Source organism: Phyllostomus discolor, chromosome 9, assembly GCF_004126475.2.
Source record: "Phyllostomus discolor isolate MPI-MPIP mPhyDis1 chromosome 9, mPhyDis1.pri.v3, whole genome shotgun sequence".
Taxonomy (NCBI): Eukaryota; Metazoa; Chordata; class Mammalia; order Chiroptera; family Phyllostomidae; genus Phyllostomus; species Phyllostomus discolor.
In genome coordinates, this window is record NC_040911.2 from 44,929,982 (window position 1) to 44,947,087 (window position 17,106).

General features: G+C 39.2%; 1 protein-coding gene across 23 annotated transcripts in view; it reads right to left on the minus strand.

Annotated features, from left to right (window-relative positions):
• Positions 1 to 5,233: 5,233 nt before the first annotated feature.
• Positions 5,234 to 17,106, minus strand: part of EPB41L3 (erythrocyte membrane protein band 4.1 like 3) — a 202,230-nt gene continuing 190,357 nt past the window's right edge. For 10 of the 23 annotated variants that reach the window (XM_036009282.1, XM_036009281.1, XM_036009287.1 and 7 more), the window contains 7 exons: positions 11,100 to 11,222; positions 10,060 to 10,443; positions 9,141 to 9,272; positions 8,633 to 8,731; positions 7,947 to 8,027; positions 7,558 to 7,673; positions 5,234 to 6,374 (listed from right to left, as the gene is read on the minus strand). In XM_036009282.1, coding sequence (XP_035865175.1) covers positions 7,563 to 7,673; positions 7,947 to 8,027; positions 8,633 to 8,731; positions 9,141 to 9,272; positions 10,060 to 10,443; positions 11,100 to 11,222 — 930 coding nt within the window. In that variant the 3' untranslated portion in view covers positions 5,234 to 6,374; positions 7,558 to 7,562. Of the gene's footprint in view, positions 6,375 to 7,557; positions 7,674 to 7,946; positions 8,028 to 8,632; positions 8,732 to 9,140; positions 9,273 to 10,059; positions 10,444 to 11,099; positions 11,223 to 11,736; positions 12,457 to 13,438; positions 13,538 to 13,898; positions 13,974 to 17,106 lie in introns of all 23 variants that reach the window. The other 13 variants (XM_036009278.1, XM_036009276.1, XM_036009280.1 and 10 more) reach the window with 3 other exon arrangements.

The following is a 17,106-nucleotide window of genomic DNA, read 5'->3' on the forward strand; positions in this document are numbered from 1 at the left end:
ATGGAACTTCAAAATGCTATTAATCAACTCTGTGTATTCATATAAAATGTGTACATAAAAATATAAAATCCTATACAGAAAATCATTATAGTTAACCCCCAAATCTGTGCATGATTGTATAGGTAACTGTTACCCAAAAAGCAATGCAATCATCATAGAAACTTGCACTTACTGCATGCATTCTTGCTTCCCAGTCATTGTTGCTGACAATATTGGCTAACTTCTCACCATAGAAAGGCATGGACCACCTACATAAGGGTAGCCATACATGTGTTACTGTTTTGCCCCTCTGAACAAAGTGAAAGCTGACCTTTACACAGGAAGGAATCCTAGCTATCTATGGTCACTCACATCACTTGAATCATGACAAGAAACAGATTTTGCAGCTTCTGAACGCTTCTACTCAACTGAAGGATATTTTTTCTCAAACAAGGTCAATTAGCTACTCCTGAGATAAACCAGTTTGAGTTCTCACAAACAGAGGAAATGATGCAGTATGCAGAGGGGACAAAGGAGGGGTAAAGTAAGTTGTTATATTCAACTGCCATTTTATATTTTACAAAGAACTTCCTCATACATCCCTATTTGGTAATATACTTTCTCATAGAACAAAAGGATTTTCACCATCATAACCTTTGTAGCTGGCTATAGTTCTTTTTTTAATTATGAGCAAACTGAGGTTCCAAGTGTCTAAATCACTGGATTAAGGTGACAAAATCTGTAAGTGGCATGGCACAGAATCTACATTTTTGTTTCTTTGTTCTTCGACTACGCTTGTTCTAAAAAAGTCGAGCTAGTAAAAGTCAGTTTTATGCAGAGGGAAGAGTTAAGCACTATCTTTCAATTCTACTTTGGTAACACTTAACATTTTACAGTAAACTAAATACTACCCTCAAAAAGCAAATGGCCTTGTCCAGGTGGCTCAGTTGATTGAAGCATCGTCCCGTATACCAAGAGGTTGCAGGTTCAATAGCCAGTCAGGGCACATACCTAGGTTGGGAGTTTGATCTGGTTGGGCTGATCGATGTTTCTCTCTCTGTTTCTCTCTCTCTCTCAAATCAATAAACATGTCCTTGGGTGAGGAGTTTTTAAAAACATAAACACACTGCTTAAGTTGCTAATGCACATCCAGGACACAACTTATTCATCTGGAAAGATCTAGCATCAAGTGTTCCTATAAATAACGTCATTGTCTGTAACAGAAATTCATCTATCACCATTCTAATTAGAACGTGACTAAGGAAGTCAGTATTTAACTAGGCGTTTATAACACTGGGAGGTTATAATAATGGGTTTGAAGTTCCAGGAAAAAATCAGTTTTCCAACTTTCTTCTCATTTACTTATCACTTACTCTCCATTATTCTCAGCTGCCAGATAAAATTACTGGTATTATTTCTTAAACTATTTAAAAATAGTAATAATAGCGATAGACATTCCAAGAAACTTAAGAAAAACAGACCAGCACAAAAGAAGAAAAAAAAACCATATGCTTTTCCTCAGAGAGAGAAAAATCACTGCTCCCATTCGGGTGGATGACCTCTCAGGCATTTTCCATGCAGATAAGCATGTTTACCGATCAGTGTGATAAAGTACATTTTCTCCCGTTTTGCACCTATCAGGATTTCTTCTATCAGGTGGCTTTTCTCTAATTTTTAGTGGTTGCATAGTAGTCTACCTTTTGTATGTGCCAAAGTTAACTTCTAATTTTCCCACTTTGCTGAATATTTACTATTTAGACTTTTTGTTTTTTTTATGAGTAACATGGAGAAAAACATCCTTCTATATTAATTCCTGCAGACTTCTGTCTTTTTCAGGAAAAATTCCCAGAAATAGATTTGCTAGGTCAGGAGGTTTGTAAAAAATTTAAGAATGTCTTCATCAATTGATTGTTGGTAAATTATACTGAATTAAAATGTGCATTTCTTCATCACTGCTAGTCTTCAGGGATCACTTAGATTTTGGTATTATTCAAGGAGAATGAGTAAGCCTGAAATTCAGCCAGAAATATTCTGGCACCTCCATATTGCATGGAGTACTCTAAAAATGCACTATTATCTTGGATGATAAGCTTTTCCTTAAGCTTGCAATACAAGAACCTGCCCAGTCTCTTAGATAACATTGCAAAGAAACAGGAGAGGCTACTGTGCATGTGTGTCTGCCCGTGTTAGTAACTACACTCACTGGGGAGCGTTACCACCTTCCGTCACCCTCCCTCAGGGTTAAACAGCTCTGACAAGAAACTATTTGTGAAAATGAAATGTCATTTCTGTGAACACAATTTTGCATGTACCAATGGCCATCCACAAAAAAAATGTACTTAAAAAATGCAATAATGCAATTGTACTTAATGAGTAAAACACCCATTAAAACATGATGCTACCTCTTTGGAAATCCACGACTGACATTCTGTTTAATCCTCACCTGAGGACATGCTTATTAACTTTAGAGGGGAAAGGGGTGAGGAAAGAGAGAGGGAGAGAAACATGGATGTGAGAAACATCAGTTGTTTGCCTCTTGTACATGACCTGACCTGGGATTAAAATGGCAACTCGGGCATGTGCCCTGACTGGGAATCAAACCCAGAACCTTTTTGTTTATGAGACCACACTCCAACCAACTGAGCCACACCGGCAAGGGCCAAGGCCAGCACTTCTATTTTGGTTATCTTACTGTACTGGGAAAGGTAAAAAAAAAAAAGCATTTATTTATTTTTCAATAAATGAAGGCACTTTTAAAAAATTTTATTTATTGACTTTAATGGGGGGTTGGGAGAGAGAGAAAGAGAGAAAGAGAGAGAGAAATCGATTCACAGCTGGTAAAAAAGCTTTTGGTTGGGGGGGCAGGGAGGTACCTATCCTTTGTTTGGAAGCAAATTTGGATCCATGTTCTAGACTCCATGTTGGTTTTTAAAAGCAGCTAGCAATGATGTTGACTTAAATTGTAAAACAGATGTGCTAGAAAGTTGACAAAATGAAGGGAATGGATAATAGGGATTGTTTATAAAAACAGGCTGAGCAGTCGTTCAAGGCCCATGATCTCACTGTACCCGGCAAGAGGGCTCTGAGAAATTTCAAAGGAATGTAGGGCAGAAGGGGATGGAATATTCTTCTGGGAGAGTAAAACTGCATGAAATTCTCACATTGTGTGTTGTCCTCATTTCTCTCACTGGGGCAGTGGCTGTCTCAGCACCACTGCAGCTCCACCCTTTAATCCCAGTGCTACCGAAGGAGCAGGACAGGCCCACCAGGGCTGAGCTCTGAGCTCCTTCAAGCTCCACTGGATGGAAAGCAGGCAGCACTTTACCTGAATGAAGGCTATTACCAGAACTTAACAATTCACTTTATGGTTCCAGAGAAAATATGTAGACTTTTAAAGGCTTGGCAACTCCTCATACTTCTCAGGTCCCTGTGTGATTAGTAGGAACTGCAGGTAACCAGTAGCCTGTACTCCATGCCTTTAGGTTTGCAGTGGGCTTTTCTGTTCATTAATAGAACCCTAAGTTCGTGTTTTCTTATGATCCTGGGCCTGAATCTTAGAGCAAATTGAGAAGCAAGCATTTCTTTACTGTGAAGCAAATAGCTAACTGAAGGGGAATTCTTCAGTTTCTTAAAGTAAAATATCTAGGTTCTTTTTCACACCTATTGCAATGCTACATTTTTCTGAATTAGTGATAGCTAAAAAATGTTCTGAGATTACCTAAGAGTTTAGCAATAAGCATAAGCCAGTTTTACACATTAGTGGAATTAAGCTTTAAAACCGCGGAATTAGGGAATGTGAGATAGAGCTTGCCTAATGTCCAAATCTAAACTTTAAATTTGTTAATGCTGTGACCAGAACCTGTGACTTGCTTCTAATCAACAGAATGGGAAGATGCTTCCTTGATTATGTCATCTAAGACTCTGTTTTGCTGGGAGACATATGCTCATCTTCCTCTGTTTTTGGTTTTGAAGAAGCAAGCCGTCAAGGGTCTTATGACCCTAAGAAAATGCATTGTGCAAATGGCCGGAATGAGCTTGGAAGCAGGTCTTTCCCCAGTTGAGACCCCAGTCCCAGCCTTATAGGGGATCCAGTGAAACCATGCCCAGACATGTGACCTGCAGAAACTGTGAAATAATAAATGTGTGTTGTTTTAAGCCGCTAATTTTATTGTAACTTACCATATAGCAATAAAAAGCAGCCCAGAGTGTATTAGAAGTGGGGCTCTGCTGTCACAGATGCACAAATGTGTGGGGGTGGCTCTGGAACCCCCACACAGCAGTGAGTGGGGGCTGGGAAATTTTGAAGAGTAATTAATACAGAAGGAAAAGAAAGCTGAAATGTACAACTTCCTTCATAATGTTTATAAAAATGAACTTATTGCCGAGAACAGAAAAATATGAAAGCCTAGTTTTGGTTTAAGACAGTGAACATGCAACAACCTGACGGACGTAAGCGAAGCAGAGCGGGTGAAGGCACCCTTGGGAGGCCACACGCCATTTCATGTTAATGAAGTATTGATTCTTCTCTGCACACTTTTGCTTGGCTCCAAACACAACTTAAATGATGCTTTGGTTCCCAAAATGAATACTCGGTGTTGACCATAAGGACAAGCCATAAGGCTGGTAACACCCTCAGAGATAAATGATAAGAATTTGACGACCTCCATAAGACCAAGATGTGTGATTAAATCTAACAATTTTCTGAAAAAATTGTTTTTTTTTAAATTTAGACTTAAAAAAATTACTAATTTAGGTAAAGTGGGACATGGTAGGAAATGCCAGCAAGTACGTTTAGGCGTTAGGCTGGCAGCTGGTGACACAGTCTTATTCTCGGTCGCTGACAACTGAAGAGTGACGTGGATGAGCTGCAGGAACAGGCTGCAGGGGCCTCTGCAGAACGCCTCGGGTAACCCGTTCGGAGCTGACTTGAGGGGCAGGTGTGGCTCTTTTGGTAGATTAATGGCACCCAGGAACTCTGGTTATATAACAGAGTTTCTTGTAAAAAAAATCAAAACTTTGAGAATGAGATTCTGTACTTCTTACAAAAGGCCTTCATGGGCAACCAGACATTTACATATGTATTTTGTTCCCCATCTCCAATACCTGGAAGAGTCCATACACCGAGTCATCATATGTACACTTTTTGTCACGTGCAAAGACAAGCCATCTCTACAATGCAGATGAAGGCTCTGATGCCATGCAAATGTTTTCTCTGGGCTACACACAGACAACACTGAAATTATCACTCAGAGAATGCATTTAACCATTTTTATTTTGCTGTGCAGAAACATACATTCACCATGGGCTGTGTGATGCAGTAGACAGTGTAATGGAGAATATATCTTTTTGAAGGCTATTTATAATTAAACACTAAATAGTTTAATTACAGTGGAAATTCTGTACAGTTTAAGGCTTGGCTCTGAACTAGGTTGTAAATATGGACCATATTTGGAAATAAAACACTTTTTCAAGTAAAAGAAGAAAATCAATGTAAAAATATAAGAAAAAAGCAACAAAGAAAGAAAAAAACCCAACAGGAACACAACAGGTTTTTCTAGAGTGAAATTTCATAATATTGTAAACTAACAAAAATACATATTTTCTTCCTAAAATAATCACAATTTACATATTTAGGACTTGATAGGGAACTCTGATAGGGAACTCTTGATAGGGAAGCTTTCCCGATTGAACATGGACCAAAGTGGACAACAAGGGAGAAATCACATTAATATGCTAAAATCAGTACTACCTTATAATGAATTAAATTAGATACACAAAGCAGGATTGTAAGCATTAAATATTTCCAGAGGATCAGAGAGTCATCACTGTTTATGGGTTAAGAGTAATAAAACCAGATGAAACAAATACAAGATTCAAGTGTTTACTGAATAAACTTGGTTATTGGCACATCTAATCTGGGATGAACTGGACACACTGAACCTAGACAGCTTCTAGCATTTTAGGGCAATCTTCATTTATCTGTAAACAAAAGATCTGTCACTTAAGAAATTCAAATTCTGTTTAGACTTTAATAATAATAAACTATAAAAGGCATGGATTGTTTATGTGTTACATGAAATCACGATTTATATTGTTGGTTATGAACGTGCAGGTATAGCAGAAAACTTAGACACTTTGTGAAAATTAAAAATGCTGCTCTTTTGTAATTTTATCGTTGCTTCATGCAATATCAGGTTAGTGATGCTGATTCAGATTGCTTTATTATGGGAAGATCTCTCTGCCCTTGTCTTTGTTAATGGTCAAGGTCTGTTCTTCCGGACTGAAAATTTCCACGGGCAGACACAAGTCAGTTGGGTTAGAAGAGGGAACTCCATATAGGCTCTGGTTTTCCTAATGGTTTGCATGACTGGATTCCTGTGCAGGCTAAGTTATTCCTACAGAAAAGAGATTTGATCAGTTACTCATTCAAAAACATCTGAGATCAAGGTCACAAGAAAAGTATCTTGCAGGTTATGTAATGTTCTTTTTGACAAGATGCTGTAAAACACCAGTCACTGATAGGCTTTGTCTTGAATAACTACAGCATCACTCAAGTGGCCAAAGCTCACTGGAGAGAATCTTTTTTGCTTTCTATCTTCAAATTACATTATTAATTTTAATCCGAGTGATTTTTCTGTTTTTCTTTAAGAGGGGTCTCTTGTCAATCTATGTTTCTTAAACCAATGTTAGAGGACTAATTTCTTTCATTTATATGAGTAAAACGTTTAAGAGATTTTGAACACATAGCCAAGTGTGCAAGTAGCTCATCAGTTGCATTCAGCATTCAAAGCCCTCTAGGGATGCTGAAGGCTGCACGAAGTCTTGCATGGCAGGTTAGTATGCATGACGAGTCTATGCACACACAGAGGATGCTGTCTGTTCATGATTCTGGCGAAACAGCAGCTGGAAAGGCATGCACTTCCTGGGGGAAAGCGGGACCACAGCACTGCATTTTTCCTCCTCCTGAGACACAACGCTAACACTAAGGGAAAAAAATCAACCCAAAGAATACAGAAAATATAAGACATCCAAAACGAAAGTGAGTGCTCGGGTTTCAAATTTAAAAACAAAGCACAACAGAAGCAGTAACAGACTATAACCAAAGACAGTTGAAGAAAAAGGTTATAATGGAATAATGTTGCTGTCAAAAGGAGAAAGGAGCATATTTTATTTCACTAGCATTTGGAACCCACAAATTGCACCTTTCAAAACGTAAATGCCTTAGTTCTGATTAGGTCACATGGCAAGTAAAATCAAAGCTGGCTTTGCAAAGTTGGTTAATGAAAAGAATGAAGGATGTGGATTAAAAGGGAACACCAAGGAGACCATGCGAGCAAAGGCTCTGCTCTTCCTTTATCCTCTAACTGGCAGTAAATGCAAAAGATCCACAGGATACAACCTTCAAACCTGATACAGACCAGCACCCGCCAAGCAATTCTCCATCCTTTTGGTAACCAGCCCCACAAATGCCAGTGAGAGAAAAAAGGAAAGGGAGGAGTCAGGTGCAGAATGAGAGGAAAGTGCCCCATGCCACATGCCAGCTGAGGCCAAGCCAAGAGAATCAGCGTCACCTCTTACCTGGGTCAATCCTCTCCATCTTCCGGTGTGATCTCTGTCTCTTTATGGACCACTACTTTGGTCACTGACATGTCAGGGTGCTGCTCTTTGGCCTCTTTAATTGCCTGAGCCAGCGCCTATCCCCAGGAAATCACAGAAGGGCAAAGACAAAAAGGAGGAGGAACATGCATGATCAGCAGCAAGGTGGAGACTTATGAGCTAGATCTATATACACAATTTACAAATGAGGTACAATGACTGCAAAAGGAATCGTACATTGTATATTGGAAAGCTACTTCAGAAAATGTTTAGATTGCATGGTGGACCATAAGAATAGCATTGGGAAGAGTAGGGCCAACAAATGTTTCTCCATCTCTCTGACGAGGTATTTACTATCTCACACACACTACCTGGTCATGGTCGATGTCTGCATCGCCTGTGATGACTATTCGCTTCTCAATTCTTGTCTCCGAAATGCCTCCTTTCACAGTCTGAAAGGCAGAAACAAGTGTTCTGAATGTGCCCACTCAGAGGAGCAATCACTGTTCGATGGACGAAATGGCAGAAAGTGCTAACAGAGTTTTAGGTAACATCATTTTTTTTTGCCCTAATTTTTCAATTATAGTTGACATACATGATCTTTTAGTTTCAGGTGTACAACACAGTGATCAGACATTTATATAACTTATGAAGTATTGACCCCAGTAAATCTAGTACCCATGTGACATCATATGTAGTTATTACAATATCATTAAGAACTGAAATAGAACTCTGTGTCAGCTATTTTAAATTGTTAATTTCAGAAATGAGGATAGAATTTGGATTCTATCAAATCCTTTGTATTTGGCTAGCCATCGTTTCTGGAAACACCTACCCTGTGCCAAGCAATAGTGTGAAGTAAGCAAAAGTTATCAGAATGTGTGTTCTTAAACAGACACTAGCCCATGAGGACAAATGGACGATACTGTAGCAGTTGTGAAAGGTCTAATGCAGCTCTCCTGGTATCCTGATCGTCAAATACCTATTTGCTTATGCAGCCCAACCTGGAAGAAATCCTGAGTGAAGGCTTACTTTGATCAATTCCCACTCCACTTACTTTGGTGATGTGGGTGGTGGTCGTGGTACTGGTGGTTTCAGATGTGATGGTCTGTGCACTCATTAGCACGCCTGGCTCCAAATCAGCACCAGGATCAACCTAAGCAAGCAAAGAAATACACTGTACACTCGCGTATTTACATTACTGCTTCAGATGTTTGCCATGTTAGTTTCGGGACTCTGATGATTTACTTGTCTCCTACCATCTCTGTGTGCCGCAGTGAACACCTGCCAGCTGCCACTATGGGTGATGGCTGAACCAGACACAACCAGAGTTAACTATTATTAATAAATGGAACTGCACAAAGGGAGCAGTGCAGATTTAAGCTACCTGCTACTCCATGATAAGTAACAAAATTGTAATCATTGTATCACTCTATAAAGACAGTCTGGCTGCTGGGTCTGCTGAGTCTCACGAATTAAAAATCAGGTTGTTACACTTAAACATGAGGAGCCATTAAGGGGATGGAACAAGGTGCCAGGGCTCTGGTCTCCGCAGACCGTCTTACCTGCGATGACTCGTATGTTATGGTTTTGGTTTCTGTGTGAACAACTGGCAATTCCTTGGTAGAAATTTCTAGCTTTACTCCACCTGGTGAAACACTGCCAAAGCTGATGGTCTCTGTCTTCACAGTGGATGACTGCATGAACGAGAAGTGGGGAAGAGTGGCCATTAGTTTGTACCAGCAGTTTACTTTTCCCCCTCCCCATGTGGTGGATGTGTATAAGCACAGGTTAGCATGACATAAATGTTTACATATTCCATGACATCAGGTCTAAGCTGGGGAGGGAAGCACACAGCAGACACATGTCCAGCCGTCTCCCAGAATCCCACCACACCTATTCATAGGGAATGTCCCAGATAAAGGGAAACATTTTGAAGAAAATAAACTATTTTTACATTCCCCCTCCTCGATCTCATAAATAAATTAAAAAAATCATAAATTAGCCTTTTAAAATGTTAACATCTTAGAAAGAAGGAATAAGTAATAAGACATAATCTGCCTACCCCCACCACCTCAAGAACTGCAAGGAAAAGGGATAAAGAATAAAGTTCTGGTATTTGGCACCTGGACAAACGTGGTTTTTGGTCCTTCAAGATTACATTGATCAGAAATTTATTTGAAATAAATAAATTTGAAATAAATTTATCAAATATTCTAATATCCTAGCTGGACATGTATTACTCAGATCCATTACAATAATTACAATGAGAACAGAAACCATTTTTGGAACTATATATTCTTAAGACTCATTATATATGTTTGCATGAGACCCACACTTGCCATGCAAGATGAAAATAAGAGAAACAAAACGTACTTGAAAAAGGTAGAAAATTAAACTTAGCTCTATCTTCATGCTTAACTAAATTTCAAGAACTCGTATTAGTTCACTTTAGTGCTAAAAGTAACATTAACTACTAGTTACCTCAAAGTGAGGTTTTTGTTCCAAAGTTTCAGAAACGTGGATTGCTACACTCTGCTCCTCCTTTAGCTCATGGGAAGGAGTGGCCATTTCTTCTTGTTCCAGTACAGCTTTATCAGCCATCTCCGTTTTTTCCTCTGTAGCCCCCTCCGTCAGAGCAGAGCCCTCCTTCCCTTTAATGCTGGAAGCATCTGCAGATGCTGCCTGCACCGAGGCATCCGCATCATCTCCAGCTGCGTAAGAAGCATCCCCACTTGCATGCACATTCATCACATGTCTCTCCTCCACCAACATGGTTTCCTGCACAACCTTCTCAGTACTCGGTGGCTGGGGGTGCTGGGTTGTTTCCATCTCTGCTTCGCTGGACCCTGTCCGGGTTTCTGTTTTCTGCATGGGAAAAGACTGTGGTGTGAGTGTGACTTTCTATAAACCAAAGGTCAAAGAACAAACAAAAAACCCCAAAAGCAAAAGATACCACTCACCAGGATGCCTAAAGCCAGTGTCAAGTGATTATAACCAGAAACATTTACAGAAAATAAAAATTAGCTTTCATTCCCCCAACCACAGGCTTTGATGCGCACTCTGTGCCCTGACACGCACATTTGAGTCTGTGCTGTTACTTCGGGATATCCGCAAAAGAAACAAAATGCAGTATAAAACACAATTTGAAAAAAATAAGCAACAACAGAAAATGAACAAAAGCCACTGTAGCACACTCATATTGGTTTTGGCTACTTTCTTGGACCTGACAGGTGACATAAAATGCTTTAAAAAAATCAAATGTTATTATAATTTCTCAACACCATTGCCTTTTGAGTATTCGAAGTATGTTCTTATAGCCGAACTGAATGCATATGACAGATATGCCAAGCAGGCACAAACGAGAAGAGCTGACAGCACCTTTGAGGTGCTTGAGGCAAAGCCCACTTGGATTCCACACACACACGCACACACAGACACACACATGCAGCAAAAGGCATAAAGAAATAAAGTGAGGCAAATAGGCAGAGTCAGGAACACCAAGGATAGAAGCAAAAGGCCACCTGAACCCAGCTTTGAGAAGAAGAGGTAACCCCTCCTATGAATTCTGTTGGTTTTCTCGCAGATTCTAATAAACTGAAGATTTCAGAGCCATCCATGAGCTTTTCACCAGAAGACTGCTTACTCTGAGTGAACAAAGAAATGAACAGTCAGGCACAGAGACAGGTACATACGCAGGCACACAACACATTCGCAGCTGGTTACAGACAAAACTGGAGGCAGAGGAGAAAGGGAGGAGGGATGAAGGAATCTACCATACAGACTTTGGAAACAAAAGAATGGGAAATAAAATAGCAAATTGAGGTGACCATGAGCTCTTGTTCGGTAAAGCAGAGAGAGTTATTAGGATCAGGGCGATGCTGGTTTAAGCAGATCATTTTTCCCTTCATTGCAAGCCACAGCAGCACTATCACACCTCGGGGACGGGGAGCTGGAAATAAAACGTAAAGTGTTTTAATGCTCGCTGGACTGCGGTACTGACTTAACCATGAACAAAAGTAAAAAGCTTGGGTTGGCGGTTCCGAACATAAAGCCAAACAAACAGCAAGAGAAACGGAAAGGTTCAGGGTGGAAGGGCGCTGCCTAAGAAACGTCATGCTGGAATCTGAAACGGTGGCCCAAATGAAAGGCACTGGTTACCACGACTTGCGACGCTGCGGACTCGGTAAGGTAATGAGCAGTAGCCACGGTGAACGCCGGTTCCTGGGAGTACCTCCACTCCGACAGGCTCTTCCTTCTGGGTCCAAAGAGCCCCACTTTTAGGGCCTCGCCCTCTGGTGCGTGTTCAGTTTTGCTCCACTGCACACTCTCCAGGTTCACATGCAGAGCTGCATCCCCTCCCAGCATCTGAGCTTTCTTGAGGTCTTCTTCTTCAGGACTCTGCCGGCGGGACTCGGCTTCCTTGATGGGAGCCAGGGATTCTGATAATTTCCGCTTTGGAGTATGGACCTCAGGTCCTCTCTTGGATTTCTCATCAGCGATGGCTTCCAGGACCTCATACTCTGTCATAACAGGGATGACCTTCACTGACTCCACTTTCTGAAGCGCTTCCAGAGTGGAGGGCTGTGCTCCTTTCTCCCCCTCCTTAGCTTTTCCAGTCATAGTAACGATTTTTCCGGACACGGTATCATAGGACTTTCCTAGAGTGTATACTTTCTGTTTGCTTTCTTCTTTCAGTTGCATTTCTTGGGCCAAGTCATCGAAGCTCTGCATTTCAATGGTACTAGATCTTAACAGGTCGGCCGGGATGTCACCAGTTCTACTGCTCATGGTCACCACCTTGTAAGTCACAATCTTTCTCGAATCACCATCAACTACCTCAGTAGGTATTTTGTCTACAATAACCCAGTCCTCTGTGCCCTATATTTGAAATATAAAAGCTAAATTAGAAATTCTGATGGTATCTTATTTCTAAAATAAGAATCCTTTAAGAAAATCAGGGTGAGAGCTACACTGGTGTGACTGCACAGGGTTGGTGTTATCATCTAATAGTTATGGCTGCAATCTCTTCTCGCCTGACTATAAACTCTAACCTTCAATTAGGGATAAAGTCTGCATGCAGAGCTGCAACTTCAGAGTTCTTTAAATGGAAACATACTTTGATGGTAAATTTTACAAGAAATATATTTGATTGTATGTTAAATATCTGATGGTTCTATATTTTAAGATTGGATAACATAACTGAAATGGTTGTACAGGTTATTTAGCTTTACCTGTGTGGACACAGAAAGTGGTTTTCCACATAAAACACAACAGTGTACTTCGTATCTGTTGTTCTCACAGGAACTTGCCAGCATTCCACAAATTTCTGTGAATACCACTTCATGTTTATAAGTTACACTCCCTTATTTAGGAGAGCAAATCCATTACAACACTTATCATCCAGTAAATACTGAGTGTGCCTGTGTTCAAGGAAGTATAATGAAATTTTTCGCGCTGTTGGGACATTGGTGGAGAGTCTTATAAACAGGCTATAGTGGTCGGTACGTGTTCCGATCTTATTTACAACTGAAGTTCTTCATCTCAGTACTTTCTTTGCCACTCTCCTTGGTGTTAGTTCCAGTAAGGCAGACGAAATAAATGTTAAGAAATTTTTGTACTTCGGAAGCCTAATAGGGTGTGACCAGGCAACCGACTAGCCTAACAGATTACAGAGAGAAGAGAAATCAGGCCAGGAGAAGATGAGCACCTTGGTTTACATTTTAAACTAGAATGTTTTCTACTTTCACATTGATCACTGTCTGAAAACTTGAATCTAGAAATACATGTGACTTAAGAAAAAAGGACTGTAGGTTCATCTATAGGTTGGTGCTGGAGTAATTGAAATGAATTGAAAAATAACCTCTATGGTCGATGGGACAGTTTTCTGGAAAATGATCTGATGAGAGGTAACCACAGAGCCTGCAGAATCTCCTTCTCGCATTTTCTTTATCACACTTGGCTAGTGGGAAAACCAATAAAAGTTCAGAGCTTTCATAATCATTCAAAGTCATCTAAATTAGTATTATACTATGGGTAAAACAAATGGTAAAAAGTTCCATACTACTAGAAATGACCACACACAGACATAACGACTTAGAAGCAAAAGCCATAAAGAAATGATGGCTAACTGATAACTATAATGGTAAAAAAAAAAATTCCTTTTCCCCTCCCCAGAATCTAAGCAAAAATAATATACCTACCTTAGTTTTCAGCAAGGTAAATTAAAAAAACAAACAAAAAATTCTCTAAAGACATTTGAATGGCACTGCAATGTGAAGAGCAATTCCCTTTTGGAAAATTCCTTTATGTTTGTTTTTTACCTGAGACTCAAGGAATGGAGAGCTTCCTTGCTGCAAAAATATAACTTTTTCAGAAATCTCTCTTTCTTCTTTGGTCTGTTTGAATAAAGGGGGTTGGGTTGAAGAAGAGGAAGTAGACAGTTTCCAAAAAGGAAAGTTAGGAAGAGAGTTCTTTTATTGTACTATACATATAATAGTCATTCATTTTTTTTTTCTGAAGATGCAGATAATTGTTCATTAACTTGAAAAATGGTCTGAAACCATCTTGAAGGTTAATAGTTATTTCCAAAAAGTAACATATAATTTTCTGAAACTCTGGTATTTGTTTGACTTAAACGTTTTTCATTTCTACAGACACAGAACATTCAAAACCAACATAGAGAGCACTTGGCATGCGGACAATGTTTATGTCCCAGTCACTTGCAACACCGTAGAAGTGGGTATTAAAAGAAAATGTTAAGACAAAAAAATTAAGGTAGGAGTACACTTCTATTTTTGACAAATACTTGATAGTATTCCCCATAAATGAAGAGTAAAGAAACACACATGGTCACTGCATTAGCTATTGATTTGAATAAACCCAGTTATATCTAGATTGACTTCTGTATTGTTCCACAAATAAACAAAATCTACTCAAAGTAATAGCTTTATTTGAACTTTTATGGCATGAAGATTTTAAATAAAAGTCAATTTGAAAATATTTTGGTGAAACATTAAGTATTTCAAATCATACTTATCTTCATCATATAAAATTAAGAAAGAAATGTTGAAGTATGTCATGTTAGAAGTAGTTTTTTTTCTTTTATCTGCTTTTTATGCCATTCTTTAGTATTAGAAAGGCATAATTCAAGCGACAATACACTAGCCACTGACCCTGTCTCCGTGTACGGCACACAACTGCACAGAGTAATGACAGGAAGAGTATTTTGGAAAATGAATTAAAACATTAACAGAAAGTTCAGTTTCCAGAAGAATGGAGCTTTTAAAATAAATTTTATTGTTGCAAACAATATCACTTTATAGAGCTATTTAATGAGTAACGAGAAGTTTCTGAAAGAGAAAAAACAATCCTGCCCTTCCCCACTTGGAGAAAGGCACTGGAAGAGACCAAAGGCACCGTGTGGAATTCTTACATGTGAATTTTTGCTTCACTTTCAATCGTAGCCTCTTTTCAAACAGGAATAAGAAAGGGTAAAGAAAGGTAAAAAACATAGGTACTTTCAGAATACCACTGCTAGGCCTCCAATTATAATCACTAATCTAAATATTTTTCCTATGATGAAAGCTTAAAAAAAAACAAACAAACCCAGCAGGGAACCATTGGTTTTCAGTATATCCTATTATCTGACATCAACTAATTTGAAAAAGGTCTGTGTCTATAACTAAAATTGTCCACACTCTCTGCTTTCAGAACTGCGCATGTCCAATAACAGAAAAGGGTAACAAAGGGGATAGATAGACTTAAAAATTGAATCCTATGTATGGTGAACTAGTTAGTTTGGCTAACAGACAAGAGGTTCTGATAAAGTTGATAACAGAAACATTTACTTGCATAACAGGTTAGAATAGAGTCAGATGTATACTCCAACAATTTTGTTCAGTTACTTAAAAGTTCATTGCTGTATCATAATTGGGAAACAAGGCCCAACACTGGCATGCAAAGTTCACAGAAGTGTTTTTGCTCTAGGTACACATCAGTATTTAAGAAAATTTCCATCGATAATTTTATTATGCACCTAGTGTTTCACCCCAAGGCCCGGAGAGAAAACCACAGAAGTCAGATTCCAAGGATGAAGATAATCCATCCTATTTACAAACAGATGATCCCTGGTGAATGGGTTTTGTTGTCTGAATTGAGGTCCATCTAAGACCTGCATAGCAAAAGTAGAACTGGACCAGAAAGTAGACAAACACACAGAATCGATTCTAGTTATTTATGGTAGTTACATTCTATAAAGTCACAATGAACAGTGACTTAGTGAATAATGAAACATGCCCCATTAGGGAAATACAGGGTTAGGTTCTTGTGAACTTCTGGCCATATCAATACATAACCTTGTTTTATATGTGTTTCTGTTTAAAGACCTTTATATTCAATATATATTATTGATCCATTGACACTGAACTCACAGTCAACAACACTACAACTTATTCCCGCATGAAGCTTATCTAACATATGGAGTCTCCCGTGAAGCACACTGTGGCCCTCTTGAGCTTAGGAATGTTAGACAGCACTTCAGTACTATGCCGGGGGCCATTTTAAACAGCAAAATCACCAGTAACAACACAAAAGAGCAAAAATGTGCCACTATATAGGCCATGGAAGGACACTTGTATACAGTATGAGAACTGAAACAAGACAGCAGAACACTGCCTTTTAACTTCGGCTGAGAATATGTACACGGAGCCACTCAGTTTTCACCACTCTGAGCTTGTCCGCGAATGACCATGAAAATGTCGTTAATACTGATTTCAGGGGTACAATAAATTTAAGTGGGTAAGCAAATCTGCAAATATGGAATCATGAGTGGGGAGGATTAACTGTACTAAGCTTACATACCTATAAAACCAGCCACATTTAAAAAGAGGACAATACTGGCATTGTGTAAGTGCAAGTTGGTTGGGGTTTGGGAAATTTTAATATTCAAGTAACAACAACCAGGGGTGCCTGACCTGTGGCCCGCGGACTGCATGTGGCCCAGGAGGGCTATGAATATAGACCAATACAAAATCGTAAATTTACTTAAAAGTTTTTTTTTGCTCATTAGTTTTTATTAGTGTTTGTGTATTTAATGTGTGGCCCAAGACAACTCCTCTTCTTCCAGTGTGGCCCAGAGATGCCAAAAGATCAGACACACCTGGTACCTTTAAGGTGGAATAGGCTGAGGTGCATCATGGAAGGCTGTCATGGGGAATATTTGTGGACAGAAGACGTACCTGGAACTCTTCACATACCACACATCTACCTTTTCTGTGTTTCGTGGACCCTGTAAGTGGGTTTGCCAATTTTCCAAAGTTAATGAGGACTTAGTTTTATCTGCTGCATTGGGGCATTTCCTTGCTATTTGACTGCTGCTAATAACTCAAATATTTGAAACTTGAAACTATTGGCAATAAATTTTTCGTGTTATAGTAAAAATACATAATATTCTGAGAGTATTATTAGCACAACTAGCTTATTATTTATATTTCTAACTCTTACTTTTCTTTTAATCCTAAATTGATAGTA